We start from the raw sequence: 15,896 nt of genomic DNA on the forward strand, positions 1-15,896 counted from the left end.
AAGTATAACATCACCGCAACTATTTGAGAAATTTATTCTGCAACTTTACCTTTAGATACTTCAATGTGCATCCCTAGGAAATTCTTCTATATTAAGTCACTATCATTATCAAACCCACAGCATTTAATATTTATACAACAGGGGCACTCCCTAGTGGTGAACAGGTTAAAACACAACTATGAAGCTATCTGCAGCCACCACAGCAAGTCACAAGTTGGATCCCCACCCCGGAGGTGACCAACATGGCGCAGCAGACCTCTCCTGACCTGCCACTGTTCCCACAGCAGTGTCTGTCAGTCAATCTGCCTGTTCTGTTCCCCATTCGGTTTCTGGTGAATCCTCTCACCTCCCACACCTCAGGCCTGTATCCCAGTTCTTATGTGCATAAATAAATAAACCTTTAAATAATAATTTTTAAAAAAGCATTGTACAATAGTCTTATTTAACTTATTGTCCTTATTCAAGTATCCCTAATTAAACCAAGAGTGGCTTTAGGGAATGGTCCAGGAAATATCTCTTTAGTCTAACTTCATGGAGTCTTGTTCATGGGCTTGCTCTTTCATGATATTTATATTTCTTTCTAACTATACTTTCTGTATTTTTTCTTTTTATAGGTTGTTAATGTTCCTCTCTGTTGGCTTCAAGTCATGGTTCAGAAGCTTTTAAAAGCAGAATCCAGGGCCACCCTGGTGGCCTAGGGGTTAAGTCTCAACACTGTCACCGCAAAAGCTGTTCTCATCAGCCTGAGTTTGATCCCTCGCCAGGGAGCTGACCCACATGGCACAGCAGACCTTTCCTGTCTTGCCTGTTGCTCCTCTCAACAGTGAATTTAATCAGATCTGCCTATTCTGCTCCCTACTCTTTCTCTGGTGAATTCTCTCCCCTGCCCAGCACCTCTGGTCTACACTTCAGTTCTTCTAATCAAAATAAATTTAAAAAAATAAATAAGTAAAAATCTTATAATAAGGAGATAATTCTTTTAAATAAACAAACAACAACAACAAAAAACAAGAGTCCAAAGATGCTCCCTTGACAAAAATACAGCTGCTCTTTTCTAGCACAGAGTTTTATATACTTGGGTGTTTGTTCCTGTTATTAATAGGTGTTTAAACAGTTTGTTGTTTTGATTTAGCAGGGGTGGAGGGGGGTGGAGCAAGTGTTTTAAATATCCCAGCCTCTGCTTTGAGTAGTAGCCTCTTCTATGAAGAAACAGGTGATTCAGCCCTTTTCCTCACTGACTCAGGCTCCAGCTGTTCTATATTGAGTCTCTCCCCCCTCCACCTCCCCAACAGTGTGCCCTCTGTCCTACGCGCCAACTCTGCACATAGCCTTCTGCAGTGCAGTGCCAGGCCCTTATGCAGGGCATTGCCCTTGAATCGGCAACTACAGGGTTTCTGCTCCACTAACACCCCTCCTTCTTGGATCGTACTGTCCCAAAATCGCCAGAAACATAGTTCATTTCAAGTTTTTCCTATCCCTTCCACCCGGCCATTGCTCTGAGAGTGTGCTGTAGTCATCTATTTCTCCCCCAGGGGTTTTGGCTTGTTTTTCTGCCATCTAGTTCTAAGTACTTAGAGCAGGAAAGTCTGGCATCTTCACTTTGTCAACATCTTGCTGGACTCCTGATATTGAAAATTTTGAGGAGTCCAAGATAGTCACTTTTCAGAGTGTCTCTCAATTTGAATATACCTGATATTGTCTCACTCAAGTGGGGCCACAAGTGGAAAACGAATGGAGCTGCTACGTAAACAGCCAATGTCATGACCTTTGAGGACTCTGGACTGAGTTAAGGTCTGAATAGTAACTAAGCACACTGGATCACTGACAGTAAGAGTATTCAAGAGCCAGGGTACAACAATACAGCGGTGAAAAAAAAAAGCATGGGGCCCTCCCTGGTAGCACAAGGGGTTACAGCACAGCACTATGAAGCTATCCGCAGCCATTGTAGCACAAGTTTGATTTCTGGAGAGGGAGGTGACCCACATGGCGTGGCAGACCTCTCCTTACCTGGCTGCTGCTCCCCTCAGCAGTGTATTTCAGTAGATCTGTCTGTTCTGCTCCACACTCTGTCTCTGGTGAATCCTCTCAATAAATAATAAACCTAGTAAATAAATGCTTCAAATGGTATGTGAAGAGGTGATAAAGAAAGAGCAGGCTATCAGATGTGCTGGGCAAGGGGTAGGTGTCTGCGGTCTACTATATTGGATGACTAGAAGGTGACTTTGGAGAAAAGACTTAGAAGTGACAGTCACTTCTTTATCTGGGAGAAGACTCCCAGCTTAATAATTATGCAAATACGCTGAGGTAGGGCCAAACTGAGAGTGTTCCAAGAGCAGGAAGGAGCTGCCTGATTGGGAACTGGGGACGAAATGAGGTCAGAGAAGCAATGAGGAAGGTGTCCAGATTGCACAGGGCTTTGGATGCTACTGTAAGAATTTGGGCTTTGCTGAGGTGATGTGTGTCTACAATTTTAGACAGATGACATGTATTCTGACTTCTTGAAAAGAATCCCTCTGGCAGTTGTACTTAACATACTCGGGAGCAAAGTAAAAACTGGGAAAGCAGGGAGGAGGGTGCTGCAGAAACCTAGGTTTCAATGATGGTGACTCATACTGGGAGTGATTAACAGCTAGGTTGTTGGATTATAGAGGTATTTTGAAGATGTAGCTAACAGGATTTCTTAGTGAACTGGAAATTTTTTTAACATTTATTTATTTACGCATAAAAGAATTGGAGTACAGACCAGAAGTGCAGGGTCAGAGCGGGTGAGAGGACTCACCGACGACAGAGCAGGGAGCAGACAGGCAGACTGACCACTACTACTACCACGACACTACTAAGAAAAGCAGTGAGCAAGACAGGAGAGGTCTGCTGCACTGTGTGGGTCAGCTCCCTGGCCAGGGATCAAATTCATGCAGCACTGGCTGTGGATAGCTTCAAAGTGCTGCACTTGAACCCCTTGCGCCACCAGGGAGGCCCAGTGAACTGGAATTGAGTGAGAGAGAGGAGGGGTCAAGGAGGCCCCAAAGTCTTAAAGAATGGGAACTGCCTGGCTTAGAGAAAGGTGAGGGTGAGGCAGCTTTCTTTATTTTATTTCTTTAAAGATATTTTTTTATTTTTTATGCAGAGGTGTGGGATGAGAGGATTCACCAGAGAGAGTGGTGAGAACAGGCAGAACAGGCAGATCCACTGAAATATACTGCTGATGGGAGCAGTGGGCTGGCCAGAAGAGGTCTGCTGCGCCATATGTGGGTAGTTTCCTGGCCAAAGATAGAACTCAGACTTAATCCCTAGGTCACCAGGGAGGCCTGTAGATCAGCTACAGCAGCAGGCATTCAGCTCTGAAGATGTTAAGGCTGAGGTTTACAGAGATGAAAGAGATGCTGGGTAGGCAACTAAGATGCAAATCGGAAGCCTGGAAGAAAAGCCTCAGTGGAGATTAAATTTTAGAAGCTGATTACCCTACATAGTGGCTGTTGTCATTTCTCTGATCTGTAATTCATGACACACATTGTTCTGAATGTGACTTAAATGTGCAGTTTGTGTGTATTATCGTTATGTGGTAACAATCTGTCTTTGACTGTGGATTAATTGTTGTGTTTTGTATTAAGATAGTACTAATTTAGGCCGTGGTGCCTAAATTAAAGGGTTAAGTATCAGCACTATGAAGTTATCGGCAGCCACTGCAGCATGAATTTAATCCCCAGCCAGGGAGGTGACTGATCCACATGGTACGGCAGACCTCTCCTGTCTCACCCACTGCTCCCCAAAGCAGTGTATTTCAGTCAATCCATCTGTTCTGTTTCTCACTCTTTCTCTGGTGAATCCTTTCATCCCCTGCACCTCAAGTCTACACCCCAATACTTGTATGCATAAATAAATAAATCTTAAAAAAAAAAAAGACAATGCTGGTTTAACACTGTGAATATTGTGACCATGTTTCCTAGGAGTTCAGGTAATCAAAATGAGAATGATTACAATATCCCATTACCAGACATCACTGAACACACAGACTCATGGTTGTTAATGACAAATGGGAGGTCATATGACTAGGTTAAGAAAGTAACCAAGGGCCCTCCCTGGTGGCGCAGCGGGTTAAAGCACAGCACTGAGAAGCTTAAGCCACTTCCGCATGAGTTCAATCCCCGCCTGCCTGCCCTGGAGGAGATCCACATGGTGTGGCAGACCTCTCCTGACCCGCCCGCTGCTCCCCTCAGCAGTGTACTTCGTAGATCTGCCTATTCTGCTCCCCACTCTGTCTCTGGTGAATCCTCTCACCCTCCGCATCTCTGGCCTGTACCTCAGTTCTGTATGAATAAATAAACAAATCTTTAAAAAAAAAAAAAAAGTAACCAAAACTTTCTTGCTGTACATTTCTAAATAGATGGAAGGACTTGGAATTGTACCCAGTACAAAAGACTATTTAAAACACATTTTGGAGACTAAATTTTAATTTCAGGATGAGACAGCCAAGTATTTCTAAATCTGACAAAAAGTGGAGTTTAGGTTTTTTTTTCTTTGTCTTGCCAAAGACACTAGTGCTCAGTTGAAAAGAGTGGTCTCTGAATAAGCTAGGCACACCACACACTCTTTTTTTTTTTTTTTTAAGATTTATTTATTTATGTATACAAGAGCTGGGGTATAAGCCAGAGGCATGGGGTTTTGGGGTGAGAGGATTTACCAGAGACAGAATACAGAATAGGGAGTAGAACAGGCAGATCCACTCAGAAATACACTGCTGAGGGGACCAGTGGGGTAAAACAGGAGCATTCTCTGTGCCATGTAGGTCAACTCCCTGGTCTATAGCTTCCTAGTGCCGAGACTTAACCTCCTGCACCACCAGGGAGGCCCGTAAACCTGCTGTATTATCTGATTTAGACACTCCAACAAAAATATCCTGTGGGGTACAAAAAGAGAACTTCTGTTAACAGATGTATTGGTCTATACAGTGGAAAGCTGATTCTGGTAGGTCTCACCCATGATCATGCTTGCTAATTACCCAACAGTGGCATGGCAAGAACATTCTCCCTCACTCTTAGGTGTCTTGATTTGAAAAACAGAATTTTTTTGTTTTTGAAAAACAGAATTTCAAGTCATCTTAATTCTTCTGCAGACTGTAATGAAACTGCAGAAAACACAAAAGACCTTTGGTCACTTATCCAACTACAAACTAGACTTTGCTTATTTATCTGCATATTTGGCAGACAGTACAAAAGTAAATTTTGGCAAATCCCATTCAGTTTATAAGCTTCTAGCCAAAGAAAATGAAGAGACTTGTTTATAGTGTCCTGTACATTTTGTGTATAACACTGATAAAAAGACATGTGATTCATTTACTTGTGATATTGAGGCTTTCACAATGTAAATTTTCCATTGCCTCAAATATATACAAGAATTTAATGAGATTGTTTTACTTTATTGTTTTTATTATACAAAATTCTTTTTGAGGAACAGTTCTACTCTGGCGAGTTACCATCCTGCCAATTCCTGGTGCCAGGCCAAAGTAATAACATCATGCTAAATAATATCCTCTTTACAGAAATACTGAATATGGGATGATAATTAGGATTTTTTAGTCTTACCACTACATAAGAGAAAAGAGGATCCCTAAAGACTCAGGAAGTTTAGGGAATTACTACTGGGAATAGAGACAGAAAAAGCAAAGCTATTTTACTACTTTTAAAAAGATCTGTTTATGCATACGAGAACTGGGTACAGGCCAGTGTGGGGTGGGTGGTAAGAGGGTTCACCAGAGACAGAGTGGGAAGCAGAACAGGTGGATCTACTGAAATACATTGCTGAGGGGAACATCAGGAGACACAGCAGAGGTCTGCTATGCCATGTGAGCTAGTTCTCTAGTCAGGGATCAAACTTCTGCTGTAGTGGCTGTAGACAGCTTTATAGTGCTGAGTTTAACCCCTTGTGCTATTAGGGAGGCCTAAATAAAACTATTTTATTGTATCATAAAACATAAAGAAATATATATATTAAAAAAAGAAATATCATTGCTATTTTTTATTCATAATATCCATCTGAAGTTGAGGCACTTGGCTGGGCAGATTCTTTGGAAGATGTTATTTCTCCATTTTTCTGATCCTCATTTCCCCCTCCCCTTCTCCCACCCTGGCATCAGGGACTGTTGCAGCAGTCAGAGTGGTAGGCTCCAGCAGCTTCTGCTGGGAGGCACGAGATGTGGCTTGGACTAACTGCCCACGCTCTGAAGCCAGAGCAATTCACTGGCAGTGTCCAGGCCTCTGCTCTTGGGAGCCTCAGGAGGGTAGGGCTTTCTCATTGCACAAACTTATCCATGTTTGCTGCATGGCATTTTGTTGTTTCTTAATACTTTTCCCAAGAAATACTATTTTTGTCTGTGCAACTGACCTGACACAACAAGCATCCCATATTTCTTTCCATCAAAGAAGGACGTGATCCAAATTCTTTGGATGTGATCTTGTTTTATATGTCACCGTGTCATTGGTAAATATTCATGGGGTTAAAAAGAATACTATTATGATATTCATAGGCTCCCAGACTCTGAAAACTATATTATCAAGGCCCTCAGACAGGCTCATTAATTTTCTGAACTTTATTTCTAAGCAACATTTTAAAAAATAGTCAAAACAAACAAACAAACAAACAAAAATACCTGAGGCATTCCACCAGGCCAGTGGTTCTCAAGCTTGGCTGCCTCATAAGTGAGACGGATTTGAAAATTGGTATTAAAAAAAATATATAGCTAGAGCCCTCCCTGGTGGCCAACGGATTAAAGTGCAGCACTATGAAGCTAGCCGCAGCCATTGCAGCACAAGTTCAATCCCCAGCAGGGAGCTGACCCACATGGTGCAGCACACCTCTCCTGCCTTCCCTGTTGCTCCCCTCAAGAGTGTACTTCGTCAGTTTGCCTGTTCTCTATCTCTGGTGAATCCTCTCACCACCCCTGCACCTCTGGCCTGTGTCCCAGTTCAGTATACATAAATAAATAAATCTCAAAAAAAAAGCAACTTTATCTGGGTCTAGCCCCAAGATACTCTGATTTAATGGGCCTGTGGTTTGGTGTTAGAACTCTTTTGAAGTAGCACACATTATGCCAAAAGTCAGTTTACTTTCTTTTCAAGATTACCATTAGAGATCTGATTTCTACTTACGCACATTCTGCCTGAAAGTTTTGATGACATGAAGTAGATTGTTCACAGAAGGTAAGGGCCAACTGAATTATCATTATACAGTGACTATCAATATATCAATAAAGTCAGTATGTTCAATGGCAATCATAAATCCTGTTTAGCTATTAAAGGTGAAATGAGACCTTCAACAAGTGCCTTTAGGTTAACATAGCCCACCTCTTCCGGCACTGACTGGTATAGACTGCCTTCTCAGAATTCTGAGTGTCACCACCTGTCCCTTCCCTGCTATTCCTAATACTTCCCCATCTTTCATGCCCACCAGTTCTAACTGGCCTCCTTGGTGAAATACAGTCATTGTGAATGTGGTCAGGCATTTTGAAAACACTCTTGCTACCACAATACCTCCAGCAATGATGGCTGTGGTAGAATGTGGACATGGATGGCAGCAGTAACAGGCAGTAAATGTGGTTGGGGTGATGGAGGCTACGGCTAAGGCAGCCATGAAGGCTGCCACATGGCAGCTGTGGCAACAGCTGATGGCCACTGGAGTGAGTGGCCGTACGGTGACTCCCACTGATGTGAACCCAGTGGGCAAGAACAACTAAGGAAGCTTCTCTGTTGGCAAGTTTCTCTCCCCCAAAGTCTACTCTGCCTGTGTGTGCAGCCAGCAGGAATGGCACAGAATTAAAACTCTGTCCCCTTTAGTAGTCCTGAGCAAAATGGGTAAGGGGGTTAGTGTTTAAACCCCCTCACCCCTCCGGTAGAAATACGTGTGCATATTCCACACAGCTGCCCAGAGCCCCCAGAGAATGAACCTACTGTTCACTGTGCCATCTGCTTGCCGATGCACCTGCTGTGCTGCTGTCCCAGACCTCTCACTTCCCCTCGCTCTACCCTTGTCTCGAAGGATCATTTTCCAATCCTTGCCTCAAAGTCTGTTTCCAGGGGACATAAGCTAAGATAGTGCGTCATGAACCAAGGGTTATGATTCAAGCACATATGGCACATTCACAAAAACTGACCGTGTGCCAAGCCACAAAGTCTCAACATATTTCCAAAGAGTGAAATCACATAAAACATGTTCCTAAGCCAACTGCAATTAGCCAAGATAATTAGAAAAATCCCCACATTTAGAAATTCATAGAATTCTAAACTTCTACATTATCTAAGATCGATTAGAAAACCACAATACAACGCCATGCTTGGTGGGAAATTTAGGTGTATATATGAGAAAAGAAAAAAGGCTGAACATGAGAGAGCTAAACTTTTACATCCAAAAGCAAAAAATTAAATCTAAGTAAAGGAAGTAATAATTAGTTGAATTAAAAATAAAAAACAGAGCACATTGCGAATTTCAGAAGTAGATTCTGGGAAAAAAAAAAGATTGATAAATCCACATTAAAGCTGATCAAGAAAAAAAGGAAGGGGATACAAATAACCAAGGTGAGAAATGAAAAAGGGGTTTTCACTGCAGATTCCATAGACCTTAAAGCGATAATATGAGAGTGACTGTAGTTAATAACTGTACTATAGAATTAAAATTAGCTAAGAGAAAAGAACTTAAATATTCTCACTATTAAAAAAAGACAAGGATATTCTGAATACATTTGTGGCACTTTGAAAATTCAGATACTGTGACTAATTCTTAGAAAAATATAATTTACCCAAACTGACACTCAATGAAATAAAACAATGACATTTTCACAGTAGCTTAAATATGGGCACAAAGCTTTTTTGCAGTTACTGCCATCAAGGTGACTCGCCACCCTTCTAATGTGCGTTGACCTCATGACTTGCTTTGGCCAATAGGCTATCGTAGTAAAGGCAATAAGGCCTCTGAGGTTTCTGTTTTTACTCCCTTGGACTCCCGAGAGCACCACACAAGGAAGCTGTTCTAGACTACTGAAAGAGGCCACTTATAGAAGATGTTCTGAAGTGAAGCCTCAATTTCCATCTTGGCTGTTATGGTCACACTTTAGCTTTTTGGAGCAGAAGCCCACTCGACTTAAGTCAAGTGGGGTCAGCTGAAGACATACTCAGAAATCTGATCATAAAATCCACAGTCCAGAGAAACTGGAGTTGAGAACAGAAAGCCACCAGGTCCAAGCAGGTCTTGTAGGCACTGAGAACAGATTACAACCCTCTCTGCTACCTGGGTTTTCTCCTGTTTGGCTACATCTGTCTGATGCTCCTGATCACACATGTTTTGGCTGGCTTCTAATAAGCCAATTCACAACTTCTTTTGTCTTAAAAATCCCCAAAAGAGAGACTGGCTCATTTCTTCAAGCCACATCACCAGCCTTGGGTTTCAAACAGCCAGTATGGTTAACATTGGATAGATTTCCAATTCCCTGAGGTATGGAGTTACTGCCAGAGAACAGTGATTTGTCTTGAGTATGGGTGCAGGTCCTGGCATACTCTGCTCTGCTCTGCTCTGGTCTGCTCTGCTCAGCTCAGCTCAGCTCAGGTCAGCTCAGCAATGGGATCTCTTTTTAGTAAACGAGCTGTCTGCCTCCTGCGCTGGAGGACCTGGCCCTGCTGGAGTCCCTGTGATCAAACCCACAGAGCCTGTGACCTTGAAGACATTAAGAACTCGCAGCAGCCACTGTTGGTACCAGCCCAGATCTAATCTGGAGGCTGCTCACTTGATTCTGACATGTTCTGCCCAGGGATCACTTCTGATGTCAGGAGCATACTTGTGCCTCTAGGGTAGGCAAATATGTCAATCACTGCCCAGGAAAATAGCCTTCAATTACAGATTGGAGGACAGCTATCCAATTTCTTTACCTCTTAGATGGGATAACTTTGGTAAGTTCTCTGCAGAAGTTCCCAGAGGGACTGAGCCCCAGCAGCAGGGACTGACTGGCTACTTCACCTTTTATTTCCCTCTGTCTTCCCTCTCTACCCCCCTCCAACTTCTAGTTCCATTAGAATCAAAAATCGTGTTCTTGATCAAGAACTAGAATCAAGTTCCAAATATACCACTTGAACTAAAGTTGTCAGCACTAGACTGTAGAATACAAACCAAGAGAGAAATCCAGTACAGCAGACTCCAAGTCACATCTTTCAATACAACTGTTTTCAGGAATAAAACCCATATTTTTATTTCCAATGCCTACTACCCATTTCTATCACTCAATTGGTGTGGAACTCAGAAGTGAAAGATTATTTCTAGTACTTGAAGCCTCAAGTACTCAAAAAATGCTCAAAAATTTTTTAGTAAATGCAAGAGTAGAAGAGAGAAAGAAACTTTCCCCAAGTCCATGTAGGAGACAGAATATAGCTGGTGAAATTTATGACTGTTAAATTTCTTAGCCATGGTGAACAAATGGAACATTCTGCCCCCTCCCAGGCTCTTCCTTAGTACACTAGGTGAAATTAGGGTGCAGAGTACCCTAAGGTACCATAGGTTAGAATCAAGACTTGATACAGAGTCTTTATTTACTGTGAGTCCTGATGTCCAGGGAAGCCACGCCCATGTCCACAGCCCTTAGAACTTCATCTGACCATTCTTCAGGTAAAGGTGTCCACTCTTGTCCTCTTTTCCTATGATCCAAAGAATCCTCAGGAGGCAGGAAGTGGCTGTGGCTGTGAAGGAAACACAACAACATCTACTAGCACCTTTTCTTTGCTCAGACCCAGGCCCACTGCTGGGGAGATCACACAGACACAGCAAAGGCTGCAATCGCAGAATTTATAGTCTGGGGGGAGTTGGTGTCCGGTAAAGACCTTGGTCCCCTACCATCTAAACATGCAGTGGACTGTCAACTGGGAGGAGGGAAGGACCATTTGCTTTATGTGCTGAGCATCCACCGTGTGCCCAGGATTGTTCCAGGTAATGGGGAACCCAGCAAAAGGTGCAGGAGATACATCTCTGCCTCTAAGGAGGAGAAGACAATCAATGACAAAAACAAGTTAACTGCTAATAATTTCTAGAAAAAAAGAAAAAAAAAAACTAGGATAAAGAACAGAGGTAAATGTGGAAGAAGAAATACAAGTAGCACTTTAAATTGTCAGCTACGTTAATGTTGAGGTTCCATAAAGTCTTTACATCATGCTTTATGAGACTTGCTTGTGTGTGTGGACATGGGCCTAGCCCTGGACATTAGGGCCAGTAAATACTCTGTAGCAAGACTTGATTTTAGCAAGTGGAGGAGGTCTGAATCTCACCGTCCCAAATTCGGTAGGAAAAGCTGCAACTAGAATGGAAAAGGGTGGTGAGGAAGCTGGGCATTGTGTTAATTACACTAAACACACTGAGAAGCCCCAACAAGGTTTTAAAGGGGAGAATGTGACCCAGCCCCCACTTGTAAACATTCCTTTGACTGTCAGAGGAGAGCACATTTGGGTTCAGAAGTGGTTGACAGGACGACTCAGGACAGGCTGGCTGCTTGCTCAGTGAGGGAAGGAGCATGTGGGAAGGTAGGGTATTTACTGTTCGGATGCTGAAATAACTTCCAAGAAAAATCACCAACACATGACTAAGAAATATGACTAAGGAATAGCATGAACAGCATGCAGTCATTACTGGATGTTTCTTGAACAGAATTAAAAGTCCTTCCCTCTGATAACTGCTTTTGGGTCTGAGTCTTTCATGTATACATGACTCATTGGAGAAAAAAAAAAAATTAATGACTACAGACCCAGTATAGGGGATTCTCCCCAATTCTGAGCCAAGAAAGCCTCTGAAGTGGGCAATACAAGGGAAGCAAGTAGGTGAAAACCATGGTGGAGGGAGCTTAGGTACCTTGGGTGCCTAGGGACGGGGATAGGTCATCAAGGGACATTTTCTTAGGGAGAAAACATTTACAGTGGAAACAAGCTTAGCCTGATGGATCAGCCAGGGTAACAGAGACAGAAGGGATGAGCTAGATAAATACTTGGCAGCAGGAGACATGCCTGTGAGTACCAATTACTAAGGCTGGAACACAAACTTGAGGTAGAAAGCAGGGGAGGCAGGGCCAGAGATACAGGGGCCACATCCTGTAAGGTGCTCTGTGTTGGTGTTTAGACTTGAACTGGCAGAAGTGAACAGTCACGAAAAAGTTTTCAAGAAAAGCAGAAAATTTTCTAATTCCTCTGAGATCACTCTGGAAGCATCACAGAGAATGGACTGTGAGGGGGAAGATGGGGCAGAGAGGTTCCAAAAGAAGGCTTCTCTTCTGGATGCAAAAAAAGATGCTGCTCTAGGGACACAGATAGGGGTAAATTCCAATATCTTTAGAGGTGGCTGTGAAAGGTATGACTTTTGACTTTGACTCTGGAATCACAGTCCGGTGGGGGAGGCAGTAAATGTCTAAATCAGTGTTTCTCAAGCATTTTTTCATTTTTGCTCCAAGGAACCTGTTAAAATACTTTAAAAAATTGTACCCTCGGTGAAACTTTAATACCACAGATACATACACAGGTATTAGTTAATGTCTTGTATACATTTAACAGTAAAATTTCCTCATTCTGTCTGACAGTACAGCCAAGCACACAGTGATGAATGAAAAGTAAGTTTGAAGGTGCATGAAGTCGGCTTGGGGACGAACACCATGAACCCAGCAAGAATTCTGTTCTCAGCATGAATGGGAAGCTACCGAAGCAAAGGTGTAATGTGACAGGTTTTAGTTCTTAAATGATGACCCTGGCCACTGACTAGACCCAAGACAAGAACAGATTCAGGGAGATCAGTTAAAAGGCTGGAGCAGGTAGCAGTAGAAAGGTGGGAGTGATGGCTGAAATAAAGCAGGAACTGTAGAGGGGCTGGAGGTGATCACAGTCTGTACTCTGGATGGAGAGGGAAGCTGTGTGGGTGGACTGGGTGGGAATGGCTCCAAGTTCTTTACTCTGAGCAACTGGACAGTTGAAGGGGTGATCTGAAAAAGTAAGCCCCCCCCTCACTTACTTCCACATTCGAGGGTGAAGGTGGCAATTGCACTTGCTCAGCACACTGTAGGAAGCGGCGCACATGCTCTGCACAGTTGCCCACTGCTGCCTCATTCTTCCGAAGACACTCCTCAAAGGCCTCAAAAGGTTCAGCACAGGCCTGGCGGATCTGACGGATGATTGGGCTGTGGGGGTAGGGCATTTCAGGCCTGAGACTTCCATGCCACTGCATTCCCCTTCCCCCACTCCCATACTAGCCCACTCACTGGGAGGATGTGCATTGAGCAATGCTCATTTTGAGGTGGTGGCAATCCCGCTGCCATGACTCAGGCTTGGCTGCCACACACTGGCCATATTGCTCCAATTCCCGGCCACAGTAGCGGGCAGTGATCTCCAGGGCTGCTTGCCTGTGGGACAGAGTAGGCTAAGAATAATTCCAGACAGCAAGCAAAATGGAAGTTCTGATTTGAGTGTGGGGTGGGTCAGATCTGGGAGTGTGCAACATCCTCAGGTAAGTGTAAAGGTGGCATGAATCATGGGACATGCAATAGGTTGGGAGCTTCTTGGGAGATAGTGGAAAACCTAAAAAACATCTGATTATTCTAAAGCAGACCTTGGAGGAGTCCTGGAAGAAAGAGCTTAGAGTCTAAGCATCCTACAACAGATCTTGGAATCATTCAGAGAAGGCCCTGGGCTTTAAAAGTAAGAGCTAGTTACAGGGAGAGAACTCATGATGTCTAAGTGGGTCTGGAGGTCCGAAAAGTGAGGCTTAGAGATAAAGAGGTGAACCCCTGGTTCTACAGAAGGGTCTTTTGACCAATCTCAAGATAAAACCTGTGAACAGATGTACTGTAAATTAAGACCTAAGGCCTTGGGTGGGTTTGGGGGCCCTGGGATGGGTGTCAAGGTCTTAGGGTCATACTCTGGAAGACTTAGCTTGAGAATCTCAGGCGGAGCTGGAAAAACAGGGCGGTGTAACGAACAGTCTGTGTGGATCCTATAGTGAGGTATGTAGTACTCTGGACAGATCTATAAGTTCAAGACATCAGTTAGGTGTGCCAGGAAGAATGACTTGGGGCTCTGAGGACGGGTCTATGAGTCCTAAATCCTGAAACAAGTCTGGAATTCTTGGGTTGTCGGGCAAGGTTCTGGATTCGGGGTTCTGAGAGGTAAAACTTCGGTGCTGAGATTAGACCTTAAAGTCAGTTACCACAAGGGAGAGGTGGGGACTAGACACGCGAAGGGGTGAGACTTGCGAAGGCCGGCGCTGGATGCTAAGGATGGAATCTTTTAAGTAACAGACTAATCCTTCCCGCAATTCTGGGCTAGGTTCTGAGGGAAAAATGGAGCGCGGGGCAACCCTCCAGCTACTCACATATTGATGCCGGTGTGGGATCAGCATGGGAGGAGCTGACCGCCTTTTCCGGTATCAGGTTGTCATGGCGGCGCCCAGTCCATCCCTCCGAGCCTCGCTCTTTCCGGTGGCCGAGCGAGCCAGCTGCTCATTCTCTTTAGGCCCAAACCGTCATGGCGGCGCCCTGTGTCTCCTTCCGGTCTCGCCCTTTAAAGGATGGGTCCTGAGTGGCCACTTCCGGCCCCAGCCGGCGAGGTTGCTTTACCCCTTTCTATTTCCGACTTGTCATGGCGGCACCCAGTTTGCACCGGAAGTAAGTGGGAGAGGTACAGAGGTGCCTCAGCCCTAAGTCGTGCGCGCCTGACTAACAGTCTCCTTGCGGGGCTGAGCCACAGCTACACATAAGTCTAACACTCTACTGGTGCTAGTGGCGAGCGGTTGCTGCTGCTACAGGCTGCTGCCTCCTACCCCCCGACGTGAGTGGGCGCCATCACTGCCGGCTGCAGCGAACAGGGTAAGAAGTCTTCACGTGGCCGCCACCTGCCTTGCGCATGCGCTCGCCGCCCTCTGTGGGCGCTGGCTGCTGGTTCTTGGGCGCACAGCGAGCTGGCACAAGCTTCTGACCAGGATTTTCCCGTCTGCTTAGCCTGTGTTGCCCAGATCTTATCCCCTGCTCCTTGGCCTCGATTGTGAAACCAGGACGTACGGGAATTTAATCCTGACACCTTGCGACCATGGGCAAATTATTTCTCTTTGTAATTCCCCCAGGTGATAATATATCCACCCCTTAGCAATGTATCCACCTCTATCTAGAGCGTACGGATAGACTTGGTGTGTTTCCTCATCTGGCTAAGCACTGGTAACCCGCAATTAGAGAACTGAGCATCACATCGGCCGTCCTTTCATAAGTGCTGCGGTCTCATCCCTCACCCATCCTATACTGCTTCACACATGCCATGTACCTGCACTGGGCACCAGTGCATCCCAGATGTTTACAAATTCCTCCGTCCTTTTTGTCATTGCAGCATTTCCCCCATACGGAACATCTCTTACCGAGATCAGCTCTGCAGATACGTCAAGTGTTATAATACATCTTGCACTTGGGAGCGTGGAGTGTCCATTAAATAAAATTTTCCTTTCAAAGGCCCCAGTGAGGGGGCAGAGTTCAATGATAGGATTGTTACAGTAACACTGTAACATGAAGACCAGTCAAGAGTGGGAAAAGGACCTACCCCTGGCAACCCTGGACGGGGGCCAGAAGGATGTCCAGGACCAGACAGCCATCTGCAGCGAGTAAGTGGGACCAATGATGTGTGATGCAGAGACACATGCAGACAGAAACCTGTCTAGCAGGAGGCAGAAGCAGTCCTTTAATTGATAAAAAAAGAAAGCTGTTTTTTTTGTTTTGATTGCAAGAGGCACCACTTTGTCCCTGTTGTTCCAGGGCTAAAGTGATGAACTGTTATCCCCAAGGTGGGCTAGGTCTGGAGGTCTGGATATTCCTGGGAACCAAAGGCTGTCTTTTAGATTTTTACTTTTCTCTCAAG

The 15,896-nt window shown here is 44.5% G+C and overlaps 1 protein-coding gene across 1 annotated transcript; it reads right to left on the reverse strand.

The window, feature by feature from the left end:
• Positions 1 to 9,641: 9,641 nt before the first annotated feature.
• Positions 9,642 to 14,560, reverse strand: CHCHD5 (coiled-coil-helix-coiled-coil-helix domain containing 5). The gene is made up of 4 exons (XM_012727391.1): positions 14,371 to 14,560; positions 13,262 to 13,402; positions 13,015 to 13,180; positions 9,642 to 10,712 (listed from the first exon to the last, which is right to left on the reverse strand). Coding segments are annotated over exons 1-4 (333 nt in total). The 5' UTR covers positions 14,373 to 14,560; the 3' UTR covers positions 9,642 to 10,688.
• Positions 14,561 to 15,896: the final 1,336 nt, after the last annotated feature.

The sequence above is a fragment of the Condylura cristata genome, unplaced genomic scaffold, assembly GCF_000260355.1.
Source record: "Condylura cristata isolate star-nosed mole 26May11 unplaced genomic scaffold, ConCri1.0 scaffold00020, whole genome shotgun sequence".
Classification (NCBI taxonomy): domain Eukaryota; kingdom Metazoa; phylum Chordata; class Mammalia; order Eulipotyphla; family Talpidae; genus Condylura; species Condylura cristata.

Coding starts and splice junctions, on each gene's coding strand:
- CHCHD5 (XM_012727391.1), bottom strand. Junction 13,181..13,261: donor GCTCAATGCACATCCTCCCA/GTGAGTGGGCTA, acceptor CTACCCCCACAG/CCCAATCATCCGTCAGATCC. Junction 10,713..13,014: donor CTTCACCCTCGAATGTGGAA/GTAAGTGAGGGG, acceptor TTTCCTTCACAG/CCACAGCCACTTCCTGCCTC.